The sequence below is a fragment of the Leopardus geoffroyi genome, chromosome C2 (genome assembly GCF_018350155.1).
Source record: "Leopardus geoffroyi isolate Oge1 chromosome C2, O.geoffroyi_Oge1_pat1.0, whole genome shotgun sequence".
Taxonomy (NCBI): Eukaryota; Metazoa; Chordata; class Mammalia; order Carnivora; family Felidae; genus Leopardus; species Leopardus geoffroyi.
In genome coordinates, this window is record NC_059333.1 from 60,522,480 (window position 1) to 60,542,814 (window position 20,335).

At 39.1% G+C, this 20,335-nt stretch overlaps 1 protein-coding gene across 4 annotated transcripts in view; it reads right to left on the bottom strand.

Annotated features, from left to right (window-relative positions):
• CCDC191 (coiled-coil domain containing 191) overlaps positions 1 to 20,335 on the bottom strand; it is a 90,256-nt gene that overhangs the window by 5,127 nt on the left and 64,794 nt on the right. For all 4 annotated transcript variants that reach the window (XM_045502093.1, XM_045502092.1, XM_045502091.1 and 1 more), the window contains 3 exons: positions 16,276 to 16,419; positions 10,940 to 11,092; positions 10,275 to 10,420 (listed from right to left, as the gene is read on the bottom strand). In XM_045502093.1, the coding sequence (XP_045358049.1) occupies positions 10,275 to 10,420; positions 10,940 to 11,092; positions 16,276 to 16,419 (443 nt within the window). The remainder of the gene's footprint in view (positions 1 to 10,274; positions 10,421 to 10,939; positions 11,093 to 16,275; positions 16,420 to 20,335) is intronic.

Sequence of the window (20,335 nt, forward strand, 5' to 3'; positions counted from 1 at the left end):
TACATTTTATCTCCTACTGTTCTGCCCTAATGGAAATGGTCTGCCCCCTCGAGAAAAATCTTCCTAGACTATCTTTGCCTGCATTTATCTTTCTTTCCTCTGAACTCCTCTTACAGCACATGGTCACAATCATTGGTTTGGCACTTATTTATGGTCTGTATGTAAGCATGTATCTATCTACTCTTCATTTTCTGCTGAATTATGGGAGCCAGACACCATATTATTAGGCATTTTTTATGCTTGGCAAGTATGTCTTGATAGATGACATGTGCATGTATTGTGTTAACAAATGTGTTGTGAGTCACCAACATAAGAATTCTTAACGTGAGGTCCACAGATTCTTTGACATTTTGTGTAACATTGTATGAGATGTGCATATGCCCATTTCTGGGGGTGTAGTAGGTCTGTGACTGTTATTCCTATGAAGGGGCCTATCATTCCAAAATGCTTCAGAGCTATAGTACTGAGGCAATATCAGAAATATAAGTACTTCTCTGTCACTTGTTACAATCTTTGTTTTAAAGTTTATTTTGGGCGCTTGGGTGGCTCAGTCTGCTAAGCATCTGACTCTTGATTTCAGCTCAGGTCATGATCTCACGGTTCATGAGTTTGAGCCCCATGCTGGGCTCTGTGCTGACAGCACATAGCCTCCTTAGGACTCTCTCTCTCCTTCTCTCTCTACCCCTCCCCAGTTTGTGCTCTCTTTCTCTCTCAAAATAAATAAACAACAAAAAATAAACCATATTTTGTCTGCTGTAAGTATTGCTACCCTGGCTTTCTTTTCATTTCCATTTGCATGATAAATGTTTCTCCACCCCCTCATTTTCAATCTGTAAGTGTCTTTAGGTCTGAAGTGAGTCTCTTAAAGGCAGCATATAGATAGATCTTGCTTTTTTATCCATTCCATCCTATGTCTTTTGATTAGAGCATTTAGTCCATTACATTAAAAGTAATTATTGATAAGTATGTACTTATTGCCGTTTTGTTACTTGTTTCATGGTTATTTTTGCAGTTCTTCTCCTTTCTTCTCTTGCTCTCCTCTCATGGTGTACTGGCTTTCTTTAGTGACATACTTGGATTCATTTCTCTTTATTTTTTGCATATCTATTACCAGGTATCGATTTGTGGTTACTGTTAGGTTTATATATAACATCTTCTGCATATAGCAGTCTGTATTAAATTGATGGTCACTTAAGTTTAGAACCCATTCTAAAAGCATTAAATTTAAAAAATAAACATAAGGGGAACCTGGGTGGCTTGGTCGGTTAAGCATCCAACTTCAGCTCAGATCATCTCATGGGTCCTGAGTTCAAGCCCCACATCGAGCTCTGTGCTGAGGGCTCAGAGCCTGGAGCCTGCTTCTGATTCTGTGTCTCACTCTCTCTGTACCCCTCCCCCATTCATACTCTGTCTCTCTCAAAAATAAACATTAAAAAGAATAAAAGTAAAAAAAAAAAAATAAAAGTACTAAATTTTTATCTACCCCACCTTGGTTTAGGTATATTGTGTCATACTTTACATTTTTTAATTTTGTGAATCTCTTGACCAATTTTTAAAAAATGATTACTTTTGAGAAAGAGCATGAGCGGGAGAGGGGCAGAGAGAGAGGGAGACAGGACCTGAAGCAGGCTCTGTGCTGACACCAGAACACCTGCTGCGAGGCTTGAACTCACGAACCATGAGATCATGACCTCAGCCGAAGTTGGATGCTTAACTGACTGAGCCATCCAGGTGCCTGTCTTGACTGATTTTTATAGATATGCTTAATTTTACTGCTTTTGTGCTTCCTGCTTTTCTTACTCCTGCTTATGGTCTTTCCTTTCCACTCAAAGAGTTCCCTTTAACAGTTCTTGTAGGGCTGGTTTAGTGGTGATGAATTTCTTTAAGTTTTGTTTTGGTCTGGGAAACTCTATCTCTCCCATTCTGAATGATGGCCTTGTTGGATAGAATATTGGTAGTTGTAGATTGTTTTCCTTTTACCACTTTGAATGTATCATACCACTCCCTTCTGGTCTGCAATACTTCTGCTAAAAGATCAGCTGATAGCCTTATGGGGTTTTCCTTGAATGTAACTTTTCTTTTGCTGATTTTAAAACTCTCTTTATCACTACTCTTTGCCATTTCAATTACCATGTGTTATGGCAGAGACAAAGAAGCGTACTACCTAATCATAAAGGAAACAATCCAACAAGAAGATAGAACAATTAATTATGCACCCAACAAGAGAACAAACACCTAAATACATAAAGCAGCTAATAACAAACATAAAGGAAGTAATCAATAGTAATACAATAATAGTAGGGGACCTTAACACCCCCCACTTTTATCAATGGATAGATCATCCAAACAGAAAATCAAAGAAACAATAGCTTGGAATGACATATTGGACCAGATGGATCTAACAGATATATTCAGAACATTACATCCTAAAACAGCAGAATACATATTTTTTTCAAGTGTACATGGAACATTCTCCAGAGCAGATCAGATGTTAGGCCACAAACCAAGTCTCAACAAATTCAAAAAGATCAAAGTCATACCATGCATCTTTTCTGACCACAATGCCATGAAATTAGAAATCCACCACATGAAAAAATCTGGAAAGACCACAAATACATGGAGGTTAAATAACATGCTACTAAACAATGAAAGAGTCAATGAAGAAATAAAACAAGAAGTCAAAAAATACATGGAGGCAAATGAAAATGAAAATAGAATGGTTCAAAATGTTTGGGATGTAGCCAGAGCTGTTCTGAGAGGGAAGTTTATACAGCACAGACGTACTTCAAAAAGCAAGAAAAATCTCAAATAAACAACGTAACCTTACACATAAGGGAGCTACAACAAGAAGAACAAACAAAGCCCAAACCAGAAGGAAATAAGAAAGGCTAGAGCAGAAATAAATGACATAGAAACTAAAACACAAAACAAAAACACAAGAAACAACACAACAGAACACATCAGTGAAACCAGGAGATCATTCTTTGAAAAGATCAACAAAATTGATAAACCTTTACCCAGGCTCGTTAAAAAAAAAAAAAAGAGGACTCAAAATCAGAAATGAAAGAGGAGAAATAACCAATAGCACAGAAATACAAAGGATTATAATACTATGAAAAACCATATGCCACCAAATTGGACAACCTAGAAGAAATGTGTAAATTCCTAGAAACATAGAAAATTTGAACAGACCAGTTACCAGCAATGAAATTGTATCAGTAAAAAACTCCCAACAAACAAATGTCCAGGACCAGACAAACTCACAGGTGAGTTCGACCAAACATTTAAAGAGGAGTTGATAGGGGCGCCTGGGTGGCGCAGTCGGTTAAGCGTCCGACTTCGGCCAGGTCACGATCTCGCGGTCCGTGAGTTCGAGCCCCGTGTCAGGCTCTGGGCTGATGGCTCAGAGCCTAGAGCCTGTTTCCGATTCTGTATCTCCCTCTCTCTCTGCCCCTCCCCCGTTCATGCTCTGTCTCTCTCTGTCCCCCAAAAAAATACATAAATGTTGAAAAAAAAAATTTATAAAAAAAATAAATAAAGAGGAGTTGATAACCTATTCTTCTCAAACTATTCCAAAAAAATAGTAAAGAAAGCTTCCAAATTCATTTTATGAGGCCAGTATTAAACACATACCAAAACAAGATAAATACAATACAAAAAAAGAGAACTAAAGGCCAATCTCTGATGAACATAAATACAAAAATCCTCAAAATACTAGCAAACTGAATCCAACAATACATTAAAACAAACATTCACCACAATCAAGTGGTATTTATTCCAGTGATGCAAGGGTGGTTCAATATGTGCAAATCAGTGTGATACATCATATCACTAAGAGAAAGGATAAAAACCATATGATCATTTTGGTAGATGCAGAGAAAGCACTTGACAAAGTATGACATTCATTCATGATAAAAACCCTCAACAAAGTAGGTTTAGAGGGAACATACTTCAACATAATAAAGGCTGTATGTGGAAAACCCACAAATAACATACTCAGTGGTGAAACACTGAGAGCTTTTCCCTTAAGATCAGGAAATAAGAGAAGGATGTCCAATCTCACCATTTTTGTTCAACATAATATTGTTGAGCACAGCAATCAGTCAAGAAAAAGCAATCAGTCACAGCAATCAGATAAGAAAAAGAAATAAAAAACATCAAAATTGGTAAGGAAGAAGTAAAACTTTCACTATTTGAAGATGATTGATACTATCTATAGAAAACCCTCAAGACCCGACCAAAAAACTAGAACTGATAAATGAATTTATTAAGGTCACAGGATACAAATTCAATATACAGAAATCCATTGCGTCTCTATACACTGACAATGAAGTAGCAGAAATTAAGAAAACAATCCCAAAAATAATAAATACCAAAATAATACACCAAAAATAATAAAATACCTAGGAATAAACTAAGGAAGTGAAAGACCTGTACTCTGAAAACTAAACATGCATGAAAGAAATTGAAGATTACACAAACAAATGGAAAGATATTCCATGCTTATGAATTGGGACAACAAGACAGATTTAATGCAATCCCTATCAAAATACCAACAGCATTTTTCACAAAACTGGAACAGATAATACAAAAATTTGTATAGAACCACAAAAGACTGAATAGCCAAAGCAGTCTTGAAAAAGAACAAAACTGAAGGTATCACAATCCCAGATTTCAAAATATACTACAAAGCTGTGGTAATCAAAACAGAATGGAACTGGCACAAAAATAGACACACAGATCAATGGAACAAAATATTGAACTTAGAAATAAACCCATGATTATATGGGCAGTTAATCTCCAACAAAGGAGGCAAGAATATACAATGGCAAGAAGTCTCTTCAATAAACATATTGGGTAAACTGGACAGTTTATGCAAAAGAAAGAAACTGGACCACTTTCTTACACCATACACAAAAATTCAACATGGATTAAAGACCTAAATGTGAGTCCTGAAACCATGAAAATCCTAGAAGAGAGCACAGGCAGTAATTTCTTGGATATCAGCCATAGCAATATTTTTCTAGATATGTCTCCTAAGGCAAGGGAAACAAAAGCAAAAAGAAACTATTGGGACTACATCAAAATAAAAAGCATCTGCAAAGAAAACAATCAACAAAACAAAAAGAATACTTATTGAATGGAGAAGATATTTGTAAATGATGTATCAAATAAGGGGTTAGTACCCAAAATATATAAAGAACTTATACAATTACACACACACACACACACACACACACACACACACACAAACAAATAATCCAATTTAAAAATGGGCAGAAGACATGAAAGACACATTTCTCCAAAGACGACATACAGATGGCAAACTGGCACATTAAAAGATGCTCAGCATCACTCATTATCAGGGAAATGCAATTCAAACCACAATGAAATATCACCTCACACCTGTCAGAATGGCTAAAATTGAAAACCCAAGAAACAACAAATATGGGCGAGGATGTAGAGAAAAAAGGAACCCTTGTGCACTGTTGGGAATGCAAACTAGTGTAACCACTGGAAAACAGTATGGAGGTTCTTACCACAATTGAAAACGGAACTACCTTATGATCTAGTAATTCCACTACTGGGTATTTACCAAAAGTGTGAAAACACTAATTTGAAATTATATGCACCCCTATGTTTATTGCAGCATTATTTACAATAGCCACAGTATGGGGGCACCTGGGTGGCTCAGTTGGATAAGCGTCCGACTTTGGCTCTGGTCATCATCTCACGGTTCGTGGGTTCAAGCCCCGTGTTGGGCTCTGTGCTGACAGCTCAGAGCCTGGAACTGCTTCAGATTCTGTGTCTCCCTCTCTCTCTGCCCCTCCCCATTCATGCTCTGTTTCTGTCTCAAAAATAAAGAAACATAAAAAAATTAAAAAAAAAAACAATAGCCACATTATGGAAGCAACACAAGTGTCCATCAATAGATGAATAGAGAAGATGTGGTATATATATGATGAAATATTTGTGAAGGCCATAAAAAAGAATGAAATCTTGCCATTTGCAACAACATGGATGGATCTAGAGGGTATAATGCTAAGTGAAATAAGTCAGAGAAAGACAAATACCACGATTTCACTTACATGTGGAAAACAAAACAAAGAAAAAAGGAGACAAACAGCTCCCTCCTGCAGGCTCTAAATATAAAGAACTGGTGGTTACCAGAGGGGAGAGGGGTATGGGAATGGATAATACAGGTGAAGGGGATTAAGGCTGCACTTATTGTTATGAGCCCTGAGTAATGTATAGAATTGTTGAATCACTATATTGTATATCTGAAACACTATATGTTAATTATACTGGAATTAAAAGAAAATGAAACAATGAGGATAACAATAATTGCTTAATCATGGAGATGTCATTTATCCAATGCCATCACATATGTAAAACAAATAGAGTAGTATCTATAGTATAAAAATATAAATATATACTGGTTCATCTGAGAGGCACTGGACAGGCATACAGCTGAGCTCTAACTGCAGAACTACACAGGAAGTAGTGATAATGAGACACTTAGGTCTGGCTGACATCCCCAAGTATAAAATTCCAGATTTATAAAATTAGAAATCTATATGTAATTATAAAGTAATATATTAAGAAGTGATACAGATATATAAGATTACACCTCATGCTCTTATTAGGATCATCTGACAGAATTACTGCAACTTTAAGGTGAGGCCTCACACTTACAAATGTCTCTCTTTCCTTCTCTTTCACCCACAGCTTTTCTAGACAATATTCTTTCATTCATATAACATTGAATAAGAACTTTGAATATCAACTTGTTAAAGGTCCTTTTAAAAGACCCGTGACTAAATTACAGTGTCATTCCTGTAAGAAAATCCGTTCATTTATGTACCAAGTATCTACTGTGCACCCGTGTACTAGGCATTGTCACACACTGAAAACACAGTAGTGAGCCAGATGTGGCCCTTCCACTGCTGGAAGGGACAGACAATAAATGTGTAAACAATAAATTATGTAATTTCAGAGAGTCTCAAGTGCTATGAAATAAACAGGGCATGTCAGTGGATAGACAGGAGATGGGGTGGTCAGGGAGGTGCATTGATCCAGGTCATGTGAAAGCTGTGAAAACTATGAAGCAGACGTGAGGTTTGTCTGAGGAACACCAGGAGGCCAATGGGGCTGGTGCCCGGGGAATGGAGCAAAGGGCAAAGCCATGAATTTTCCGCGACGCTTTTATATCAAATAGACACTGGTCGAGAATTTATTTCTTGTTGAATGTGTGGATTCCCACATTGATTTCATAACTGAATATTCAGTGAATAGGGCCACTATTTTACTACTATATTTTATAGTTTACATTGAATTAGATTGAATTAGAAAACTGGGGAAGGAGATGGATATAGCAAGAAGAGAATGGTTTGGAGTCAGAAAGCCTGAATCAGAGGCCAGGCTCCACCATTTGTTATTTGTGTGCCTTGGGCAGTTTACCTACCTGCTTGTAGCTTCAGTCTCCTTGCCTGAAAAGGGAAACACTGACACTGCACCCCACCCTCTGGTGTGTGCGAAAGCCCTCTCTTAGCTGTCCTGTGCGGCCGCCCCAATAAGTCTCTCAGTCTGTACATGGCAGCCGAGAAACAGAAAGAAAAGTGGACAAACAAGATGTTTAATAACAACACATTAATAATGACAGTAAACAAAACATAGCTATTATTTGGGGCTAAGCATGCACTAAGTGAGGTACTGTGTTAGCCTGTTTAGTCTTCTCAACAACTCCCTAAGATTGGTTCTGTTGTTATTCTCATTTTACAAACAGGGAATGAGGAGGCTTCAAAAGGTTATTTGTCCAGGGTCACATGAGGAAACTTCAATCTTCAAACTGAAGTGTTTATTCAAAGGCAAATCCTCTGAGTACCCTTTCTCATTGCTTACTTTTATTTTATTTTATTTTATTTTATTTTAGTTAATTTATCTATTAGTCTTTTATTTATTTTTGAGAGAGAGAGAGAGAGAGAGAGAGAGAGAATGCGAGCAGGGGAGGAACAGAGAGAGAGGAAGACTCCAAAGAGTCTCCAAAGAGAGAGGAAGAATCCAAAGCAGGCTCTGTGCTGGGGCACCTGGGTGGCTTAGTCGGTTAAGCATCCATCTTCAGCTCAGGTCATGATCTCGCAGCTTGTGAGTTCGAGCCCCACGTTGGGCTCTGTGCTGATGGCTCAGAGCCTGGAGCCTGCTTCGGATTCTGTCTCCCTAACTCTCTGCTCCTCCCCTGTTCACGCTCTGTCTCTCCCGTTCTCTCAAAAATAAAGGTTAAAAAAAAATTAAATGTTCAAAGCAGGCTCCGTGCTGTCAGCACAGAGCCTGACTTGGGGCTCAAACTCATGAACCACGAGATCATGACATGAGCTGAAGTCGGACGTTTAACCGACTGAGCCACCCAGGCGCCCCTCATTGCTTATTTTATTTTAGACAAAATTAGAATCAGCTTACTGAGGTTTTCCCAGCCCACAGATTTCAGTAACCTGTAAATTAAACAAGGGTGAGCAGGCTTTGTTGGTGGTGGGCACCCTAGCAGCAACAAGATAGGAACACTTTTATAAAAACCAGACACTCACATAGGCACATACACACAAATGAAAACAAAGCAACCAAAAATGAATCTGGGTATAATGAAGAAAGGGTCACTTTTCTACCTACACAACAATCTTGCCAGCTCAGAGCTTGGAGATATATGCCCACCACATTATGCTCATAAGCAATGACAACCGATCACCAAAACATAGGTCATTTATTTACTCTCAAAGGGAAGTATGTAATGAAATTTAGAACATTTCTATCCAAAATGCCTAAAAGTAGAAAACCAAGAAAAAACTTACATAGAATAGCTTATTCTGCAAGGACACTGGATTAAATGAAACATCACTGTATTATAAAAATATGGCAATGTGATTTCACTTATATAAAGTTCCAAACCAGGCAACATGAAATTATAGCCTTGAAGGCTTCATCCTTAGGTTAAAGGGAAAAGAAACACAAGGATGTACTTGTTTTTTTTTTTTTTTTTTTATTAAATTTTTTTTCAAAGTTTATCTTTGAGAGAAAGAAAAGATGGAGCGCGGGCAGGGGAGGGGCAGAGAGAGAGGGAGACACAGAATCCGAAGCAGGCTCCAGGCTCCCAGCTGTCAGCACAGAGCCCGACGTGGGGCTCAAACTCATGGATGGTAAGATCATGACCTGAGCTGAAGTCAGATGCTCAACCGACTGAGCCACTCAGGTGCCCCAGGATGTGCTCATTATTTAAAAGTCAGGAGAGTAGTTTACCTTTAGGAGGGAAGGGCAGGGCTTGCAATTAGGAAGTTGCCCGTGGGGATTTGTAGGGGCCAGCAATGTCCTGTTTCTTGACCTGAATGATGGTGACACGAGTGTCCAATTCACAGTAATTCAGTAGGCTGTATTTGTATGATTGATTTAAGCACACTTTTCTATATTTGTGTTATATTTCACAATAAATGTTAAAATAATTGAACTTAAAAGATAAACCTTTATGACTAATAAAATATACGATACATTTTGCTCAGGTGTGTTTCATGGATTTCCTATCATTTTATCCTCTGGGAAGCCCCTGTGAGGTAGAGAGGTGGAGAGGGCAGGCATCCTCCTCCTCATTTTAAGACTGGGACCCTGGAGCTCTAGGAGTTCACTGCCTTGCCTTCATCCTTGTAGTCAGTGGGCAAGCTAGGACTCTCACCCTTCTCTGGTATCTTCGAGTGTCCAGCTCTCCTAGCCCCCACCTCATCTTTCAGACATATTCTGGGCATAGAATATACTCCAGAGCTGGGGTGCCTGGGTGGCTTAGCCTTAAACCCTTAAAATTAAGCTGACTCTTAATTTTAGCTCAGGTCATGATCTTAGGGTGGTGAGATGGATCCCTATGTCAGGCTCCATGCTGAGTGTGGAATGTGCTTAAGATTCTCTCTCCCTCTCTCTCTGCCTCCAACTTGTGTCTTGATTGCTGTTTTTCTCTCTAAAAAAAAAAAAAAAAAAAAAAAGGGCGGGGGGGCTCCTGGGTGGCTCCTGAGTGTACGACTCTTGATTTAGGCTCAGGGCATGATCTCACCATTCCTGAGATCTAGTCCCACATCGGTCGGGCTCCATGCTGTCAATGTGGAGCCTGCTTGGGATTCTGTCTCTCTCTGCCCCTTCCCCACTCATGTTCTCTCTCTCAAAATAAATAAATAAACATAAAACAATATATTGCAGAGCAGCTGTGAAGTCTCAGTGAATTTTCTCAGAAATCAGAAGCTCACCTGTCACTATGTTCCACCGCAATCTTGTGCTTGCTCTGGGAATCAGTCTTGGCCTCCCTGACCACGTTAAACCAGGCCCTGAACATCTTCTTCTGAAGAAAATGTACACACAGTTTTCGTATGTCTTCCTCCAGTTCGGTCATGTACTAGGGATGAGGACAGGAATAACAGTGAGACAAATAATATCATAAAGAATTGGAACAAACAAGCAGTACAAAAGAGAATTGAAACAAACACAAAACAAAGGAAGAAAGGACACTGGAGGCAGAAGGAGAAAAAGACAACATGGCAGCCAAGATAATATCCTCTGCAATGTATTAAACAATAATGGAACCAGAGGTGTAGAAACAATTGTAAGCCTGGGGTGGGGGTAAGGTTCTAGTAAAATCACTTGAGCAATTATGGGACAAGAAACAAGAAATGAGTATAAAAACAAAAGCTGATGTAATGATACATTACACTTTATAAACAGCTTATGAAACTGTGAAATGTTTTATACTAAGAATTGATTTGACATTTTCATATTCATTTCAAAGCAAGGAAATGAATTGACTATTCTATATTCTTGAAAAAACAATGATTATGGACATCTGGATTGCATCTGATTTTCTTACATGGGACTGAGCAGGGACATGTATTTAAAGCTTCCTTCCCTGTGGCCTTACCTGTAGCCAGCTCCGGATAACTCTCCTAAGCAATATCTGGCAATAAAATTGATCAGCCCAGGCTGTCTTCCTAGCCAGGCTTTCCTGACTATACTGGAGCCAAGACAACAGGCATTTCCTCTGTAGAGCCAAAGAGTGATGTTCTTCTGCCACCTGGAGAAGTTTTTAAATGAGAAAAGGAAATTATTCCTTATATGGTTAATCATTTAAGAAAGCACAAATCACCTTAGCAAACGATGCTATAAAACACATGTAGGTAGTTGTAGAGGTAAGAATACTAAGGACATTCAGACTATGTCCTAAGAGCTTTGACTACTGACCCTTTTTTATGGGGGTTTTAGATTCACATCATGTATAGCCTTTCAGCAATGACTCCCTAAAGACCACAGTGACTGGCTGGTTATTAGGGAAATGGAATGAACCTCCAAAGTCATATTTCACTTGCACCGAGTTTTGAAGTGAGTAGCTGACATTCTCAGTTTGTTCTCCTGGAGCTTAGACAGCAACTCCATAATAAACTTCTCTAGTATGTACTTAACCACCATCGAACTGAAGAAATGCCAATACTTTGAATTAGTTTTATAGTATGAGCTGTCACCAGAATTGAAATTTAGACATTATCAATAAACCACAAAAACATTTGATAGGAAAATAACATGATGAATAATTTAATGTCTTACCAACTTAAAAGGTTCAGAGCATCATTCTATCAAAACAAACATGTAACTCAGAGTTTATGGGTTTTAAAAGGTAACTGTTACATTCTTTTAAGAGGCAGGAGGGAAAAATCCTTCTCTCTCAATCCTGTCCAGACAATTAGAAATTTTCCCAAGCCTTGTCTAGGTATCCAGCACTGTGAATGATCCAAGCGAATCTCCTGACAGTCATATTTCTTGGTCAAAATAACCATCCAGGAGGCCATTGTGGCCCTTGAGACCACTGCCTGTCCTCACTCATCCTGGCCTGGGAGCCGAAAGGCAAGGGGAGCCTCCTATTCTCCCTGATTTTTATTCTCTGGGAAAACAGAGAACCAAGAAGAAAAAGATTATCAGAAAATCCCATGGAAATTCTGAAAATGGATGTTGGAATAAATAGCATATAGCATATATGAGTTTAAGGGAAAAGCTAAATAACCCTTCTGAAAACATGTTACAAACAAGCCAGGAACTGTTGAACTGGACCTTTCTTTTTTCTATCTCTTCTGGAAGCCAACTCTGATGGGTAAAGAAGCAACCCCTTCCTTTTACTGTCCTCCAGAACTTTTTCTTTTACTTCATTTTACTTTTTAAGTTTCAACTGGTGGTTGTTGTCTACACAAATACTCTGATTCTTACACAGTTCAAGGGAATGCCAGATCTGGGCAGGGTTTCTGGCAGAAACGGGTGCCACACTTTAGCTTTGTAACCAATGTGCTGTGTAACTTAGAGCACGTCCGCTCTCCTCTCTAAGGCTCAGTTCTCACATATTGAAAGAGATGGAGAGGACTGCTAATGTTCTAAAATTCTACTGTCTTGTTGTGATAGACTGAATAATGGCCCCTCAGGGACAGTCATGGCCTGATTCCTGGAAATATGTTACCTTACATTGTAAAAGGGATTTTGCAAATGTGATTAAGTGAAGAATCTTAAAATGTGATTAAGTGAAGGATCTTAAATGAGATTATCCTGGATTATGTGGGAGAGCCCTAAATGTAATTCTAAGTATCCTTGTCAGAGAGAGGTTGGTGGGGGGGGGGGGGGTCAGTATCAGGACATGTGACATGAAAGCAAGAGAGAAGAGTGATTTGAGGAGGAGGCAGTAGAATGCAGGTGGCCGCTAGAAGGTGAAAAAGGCAAGGAAACAGATACCCCCTTGGAACCACCAGAAGGAACGTGCCTTTGCCCCGCAAGTCTGATTTTAAGATAATAAATATGGGTTGTTTTAAGCCACTAAAGTTGTGGTAATTTGTTGTACCAACAATAGGAAGCTAATACTCTTGTCATAAGCTGCAGAGGTGATTCCTAAAATGTGGTGCTCAGACCACTCAGAATTTCCTGGGCTACTTTTAAAAAATGCAGATTCCCTGACACATGTACCAGCCCACAACTCAGTCCTACTGAGAATACCTAGAGGGGGCACCAGGGAATGTTCATTTTTAGAAGTTCTCCAGATGAAAAGAAAACAGGTTTTATGAACAGGAAAGTTTGGAAATACTGGTTTCAGAACTGTTTTCCTATTTTTATTTTAATTGGGCTTTTCTATTTTTATTTATTTTTTAATTATTTATTTTTAAATTTATATCCAAGTTAGTTAGCCTATAGTGCAACAATGATTTCAGGAGTAGATTCCTTAATGCCCCTTATCCATTTAGCCCATCCCCCCTCCCACAACCCCTCCAGAAACCCTCTGTTTGTTCTCCATATTTAAGAGTCTCTTATGTTTTGTCCTCTTGTTTTTATATTATTCATTTATTATCACTATTATTTTTAATAATCTATTTAGGGATTTTCTATTTTTAAAGCCTATAATTGTCCTTTTGGACTCAAACTCCTATTTTTATATTCTAATAAAAAAAAATAATTTGGGGGCACCTAGGTGGCTCAGTTGGTTAAGCATCCAACTTCCACTCAGGTTATGACCTCACAGTTTATGAGTTTGGGGCTTTGTGCTGACAGCTCAGAGCTTGGAGCCTGCTTCAGATTCTGTGTCTCCCTATCTCTCTCTCTGCCCTTCCCCTATTTGTGCTCTCTCTCTCTCTCAAAAATAAACTTTTTTTAAAGTTTATTTATAATTTTGAGAGAGAGAGACAGTGCAAGTGGAGGAGGGGCAGAGAGGGAGCGAGAGAGAATCCCAAGCAGGCTCTACACTGGCAGCACAGAGCCTGACATGGGGCTTGAACTCATGAAACTGAGATCATGACCTGAGCTGAAACTAAGAGTCAGATGCTTAACCAACTGAGCCACCCAGGCGCCCCAATAATTAAACTTAAAAAAAAATTTTTTTTTTCATTTGGTTATTCACCCATAGATTCAATTTCATTTCAAAATCTTATACCTTATGTTTAAAATTTTTAAAAAATTTTAATGTCTATTTTTGAGAGAGAGAGAGAGACAGAGCATGAGCGGGGCAGGAACAGAGAGAGAGAGAGAGGGAGACACAGAATCTGAAGCAGGGCTCCAGGCTCTGAGCTGTCAGCACAGAGCCTGATGCAGGGCTCAAACCCACAGACTGTGAGATCATGACCTGAGCTGAAGTCAGACGCTTAACTGACTGAGCCACCCAGGAGCCTCCAAGATGTTATACCTTTTTTGGTTTAGTTTAGTAAAAAATTAGGACAAAAGAAGAGCTTATAAAAATATAAGAGTGAGGGGCGCCTGGGTGGCGCAGTCGGTTAAGCGTCCGACTTCAGCCAGGTCACGATCTCGCGGTCCGTGAGTTCGAGCCCCGCGTCGGGCTCTGGGCTGATGGCTCAGAGCCTGGAGCCTGTTTCCGATTCTGTGTCTCCCTCTCTCTCTGCCCCTCCCCCGTTCATGCTCTGTCTCTCTCTGTCCCAAAAATAAATAAACGTTGAAAAAAAAAAAAAGTTATCTTAAAAAAAAAAAAAAAAATATAAGAGTGAGTCTTTCCACTCCCTGTCTACTTTTTCTTTGGGTATTAATAATTGAAAATCTCCCCAAAATATACAAAAGCCAGGTAAAACAAAACTAGAAATTCAATTGGATAGCAAACTATCAGATATAACCAACTTATCATTTGGTAGTATATTGTAAGAAGCAAATTTCAATTCAAATTTCAAATTTCATTTCCAGATTCATTCATTCAGAAGACCAGGGAGTCAGCCCTCCTATCTGATTACAAGAAAAAGCCAAAGCAAAAAGCAATGGCTTAGGGCACAGATGGATCCTCTTGCCCTCAGGCCTGATCACCACAAACTGACTTCATCAGCAGGTCTGGAATACTCAACAGTTCCAGAACCACTGGTAAGGAGGCTGAGTGCAAAAAATCAGGGACAGAGAAAAGACAGTGGGAAGGACATTTTGGGAAGGTAGAAAGAAAGTGTGAAAGACAGGAAGAGAACAAAGAGAATGAAGAATGAATAGATTAGGTAGGGAGGAAAAAAACAGCCTAAGTCATGTGCACAGAGGTATAACCCACAGCATTACTCAATTTTGTGGGACTCTTATTATATTTGGTTTTCATAATCAAAAATGCTAGTTTTACTTTTCAGTATTAACCTGGCCAAATGTGTAAGTAAGAGTGGTCATAACTAGTATAGATTACTATGCTTATTATTAGACAACATTTTGAAAATAACATTTTATCCATTTTGAGCTTCTGATCATTTAGTTTAGAATGTCCTGCCCTATGTAGTGGGTAAATTTGAAGTTTAGTGTTATTTGATTTTATGTATTTCTGTGTGGCAGAGTAGATTATTGTCCCTATAATAGGATTATACACCCATACTTTCTGTGTGTCATATCATAGTGCCTCCCAATGAAGTAGGAACCTTTTTCTCCCATAATGATCTTGAGTTTGGCTCTGGTACTTTGGCCAATCAAATGTTAGTGGATGTGATACAAGCAGAGGCTTTGTATTGGTGTACATATTTGGGTTTAGTCTTGGTACCTCAGACATCTACCAGGTAAAAGCATGGCCTAAATTACTGCTGAAGCCAGAAAGAGGCTTTGGAGAGATCTGAATGTAATCCACAACTGGGCCACAGACATGTGAGTAAGAAATAAGCCACTGATTATTGAGGGCTGTTTGTTATGCAGTTTTATTGAAGTAGAAACCTGACTAATATTCCTTATGGTAGTCATTTTCTCTTTATTAAAAACATGGCTAAAATTGAGAAAGGCCTCTCTTTATCTTACTTTGAAAGTCTTTAATAAAAAACATTTACTAATTTTGGGGCAGCTGGGTGTCTCAGTTGAGTGCCTAACTCTTGATTTTGGCTCAGGTCCGATCCCAGGGTTGTGGGATCGAGCTCTGCTTTGGGTTCTATGCTGAGCATGAAGCCTGCTTGGGATGCATTGATGCATTCATTCATTCATTCTCTCTCTCTCTCCCCCTCCCCCCCTCCCCCACTCCCTCTCTAAAACTAAAAACAAAACAAACACACCTCACTTTGTTTCTAACTTACCTAATTACAGAAATCTTCCTCCATCTTTGATGACCAAATCTGAGCTCTTATCCCAAATAAAGAAATACATATACTCAAATAGTAGGTCTGGAATAATATTTCTGGCTTTTAAACACCAAACAAACAACCATCAAATCCTAATTGGGGGTTTATTCTATTTGAAAATTCTATTTATTCATTTTGTAATTTTGGGAGGAAGCTCGTGACACTATACCTGAATGTTTTGCTTGCTTTGCATTCTCAATCTTTTCCAAGGCTCCATGCCTTTTTTTCTTAGCAACACTCTTTCATAATGTTCTTTAGCTGCTGCTTCCAGCTGTTGGTTCCTCTTAATTCTCTTCTGCTTCTCTAGTTCTTTCTGGGAAAAATTAAAAAGTAAAACTGCTGAGGAGGGACCAAGACGGTGACCTAGGAGGTCCTGGACTTCCCTCTTCCCTTGGATGCACTCAGTGTATAGCCACAGATGGAGCATTTCCCTCTAAAAGAAGTCCAGAAACTAGCTGAGCGACTTCCATATCAGGTGAATGAGAGAATACCCACATCAAAGTGGGTAGGAAAGGCTGAAACACATTCTTGACTGAACCCCATCCCTGGCACTGCACCATACAACAGGAAGGGAACTCCCAACTCCGAACTTCTCTCTGAGGAATGAAGGGTTTGGACTGCACATCTAGTATTTCAACTTTTAAAACAACCAACCCAAAGGAAAGGCCCCTAAAACAACTGGCTCTGAAAGCCAGTGGAGCCTGTGTCCATGAGATACACAAAACCAAGAAATGGTTCTTAATGGATGTGTGAGCATTCCCTACAGCCATCCCCGTGGGGCTCAGCCCTGACAGAGCAGGCAAAAGCGCCCATCTCCCAGTATTTCCCTGAAAGAGTTTGATGGCATACTTTATAAGCTAATTCCTGAGGGTCCAGTTTCTAATTTAGCACACATTCAGGGGTTGGCTATAGTCTTCTTCCCCAGAGACTGAAGTTGTCTGATGGGGCCTTCCCCTGTCCTCTCCCTCTAACTCACTCCAGTGATAAAACAAGACCACCAGCATCTCTCTGGAAGGAGCGTGGATACAATCTGGTTACCCAACATTTATGACAACCACCTGAGGGATGGGACCCTGGTTTGCCCAGCTCTGAAAGCCAATGGAGCTTATATTCACAGGTCCTATAGGACTGTAACAAAGAAGCAGTTTTTAAATGGGTTTAGAAGCATCCCTCTCCCCCTGTGGCTACACACCTGGGCTCAGTGCAGAGGGAGCAGGCAAAGACACATCTCATAGTTTCTCTCAAAGGGGCTTAGTTACCTACATTTCCAGCTGCTGCCTGAGGGTACAGTTTTTAATCAGCTTGCATCCAGGTGCTGACTGAGATTCTCCCCTTTGGAACACTGACAGGTCTTGGTACAGGCTCAACTACTGGGAACTAAGAACAAAGGCAGCAGACTGAATGATCACAGAGGTCTGAGAGACAACCAAGAACCTGGGCCAAGCTGACAAGGTTCATCTCCTACATAAGACCACTCTGTTAAGACTAGGAGAGGTGGCTGCTTTATCTAATGTGCAGAGACCAAGAGCGTCAAGAAAAATAGAGAAACAGGAATATCTTTCAAACAAAGGAACAAGATGAATCTCCAGAAAGCAATCTTAATGAAATAAGTGACTTGCCTAATAGACAGTTCAAAACAGTGGTTGTACAGATTCTTACTGAGGTCAGGAGAGCAATGCATGAGGAAAGACAGAATTTCTCCAAGAGATACAAAATATATTTAAAGAACAACCCCAAACATAAATCATACGGCTGAAGAATACAATAACTGAACTGAAAAAATTCAATAGAGGGGTTCAATAGTAGACTATATCAGGCAGAAGAAAGGATCAGCCAACATAAAGACAGAGCAAAGAATCGCTTAAGGCACTAATGGTACACCATCACAGGTACAAATATTTCCATTATACAGGTTCGAGAAGAAAGGAGCAGAAAGCTTATTGAAAGAAATACTGGCTGAAAACTTCCCTCACCTGGGGAGATAAACAGACATACACATCCAGAAAGCCCAAAGAATACCAAACAAAATGAATCTAAAGAGACACACACACCAAAACACATAATTAAATTGTCAGAAGTTAAAAGACAAGGAGAGAAGCTTAAAAGCATCAAGAGAAGAACAACTTGTTACATATAAGAGCACTCCCATAAGACAGTCAGCCAGTTTTTCAGCCAGAAATCTAGCAGGCCAGAGATAGTGGGATGATGTATTCAAAGTGTGAAAGAAAAAAACTGCCAAACAAGAATCCTCTACCTGGCAAAGGTGTCCTTCAGAATTGAAGGAGAGATAAAAGAGTTTTACAAACAAAAGCTGAAAGAGTTCATTACCAATAGCCCAGCCTTACAAGAAATGTTAAAGGGACTTCTTCAAGTTGAAGTGAAGGACACTAATTAGTAACATGAAAACATATTAAATTATAAAACAATAAAATTTACTGGTAAAGGTGTGTGTGTGTGTGTGTGTGTGTGTGTGTGTGGTATAATCCAGAATACTCTAATACTGTAATGGTGGTGGGTGAATCACTTATAACTCCAGTATAAAGGTCAGAAGACAAAAGTATTAAAAATAACTATAGTGATAATTTGTTAATGGATACTCACTATTAAGAATTGTAAATTGTGACATCAACACAAACTGGGAGCGAGAGTATAAAAATGTAGAAGTTTGTATACAAACTTATCAGCTTAAAACAGATGATTATAACTATAAGATGTTTTATGTCAGCCTTATAACCAAAAAGCATAAACCTACAGTAAGTACACAAAAAAAGATAGAGAAAGGAATCAAAGCATTCCACTACAGAGGATCATTAAATTACAAAAGAAGAAAGCAAGAGAGGAAGAAAGGAATAAAGGAACTACAAAACTACAATAAACAATATGGCAAGAGTAAGTCCACACCTATCATTTACTTTATTTATTTTTTTAAGTTTATTTATTTTGAGAGCGCATGAGCAGGGGAGGGGCAGAGAGAGAATCCCAAGCAGGCTCCACACTGTCAGTGCAGAGCCCGATGTGGGGCTTGAACTCACGAACCATGAGATCATGACCTGAGCTGAAGTTGGATGCTTAAGTGACCGAGCCACCCACCCGGGTGCCCCTTATCAATTACCTTAAAATGAACACAGACTGCAGTGCCTGGGTGGCTCAGTTAAGCATCTGACTCTTAATTTCAGTTCAGGTCATGATCTCAGGGTTATGAGATTGAGCCCTGTGTCAGGCTCTATGCTGAGCGTAGAGCCTGCTTAAGATTCTCTCTCTCTTTCTCGCTGCCCCTCCCCCACTTGCACTCTCTCTAAAACAAACAAAAACCTAAATGCACACAGACTAAATTGTCCAATTAAAAGCCATACAGTGGCTGAATGGATTAAAAAAATCCAGGACCCAACCATCTGCTGCCTGGGAGAGGCTCATTTCAGCTTTAAGGACACATAGAGACTAACAGTAAAGGGATGGAAAAAAGATATTCCATGCAAATGCAAACCAAAGAGAGCAGGGGTAGTTATATCTACATCAGACATTAAGCCAAAATCTATAATAAAAGATAAAAAAGGTCATTATATCATGACAAAAGGGTCACTTCATTAGGAAGAATTATACCTCAGCAAAGCTGCAAAAAATAAGTAAAAATGCCATGACCCAAACACTAATGAATTTCAACAAATAACTAATTAATGTAATTTCAACATATAACTACTAAACAGTGTGCTAATCATGGTAACAGAACACTGGAGCATCATGGGAAACAATTCTGCCAAGAGGGTGGGGAAAAGTTGGTCGTAAGTACTACACGAATGAATGCTGTACATATTCTTAGATATATTCAGCATTGTTCACAGATGATTTGTATGTCACTAAGTTCCCCCAAAGTAAAACATCTAGTTAGAAGAGCAATCAATATTTTCCCCTCATTATTATGGGAAATGTAGCAATACAGCCCCTTCGTTTGGATTATGGGGTAGAGATTTATATGTAAATAATACCCAATTTAAATTTAAAGATACTCTATACTCCATTTAATGCCTACAATTATATTCTTACACTGGGATTTTTAAAAACGTGATGAACAAATAAGTCCAAAAAAGAGTTAAAAATATTTGATGATCATTAGGCAGCCCTCCCTTCTCTGAGGAGGAGAAAGCTTAACCATCCGTGGTGATGCACTGAGAAAAGACACCTCCGTTCTCTTCAAAGAAGAACTGCACCCCGAGAGGCTGACTGAGGAAGAT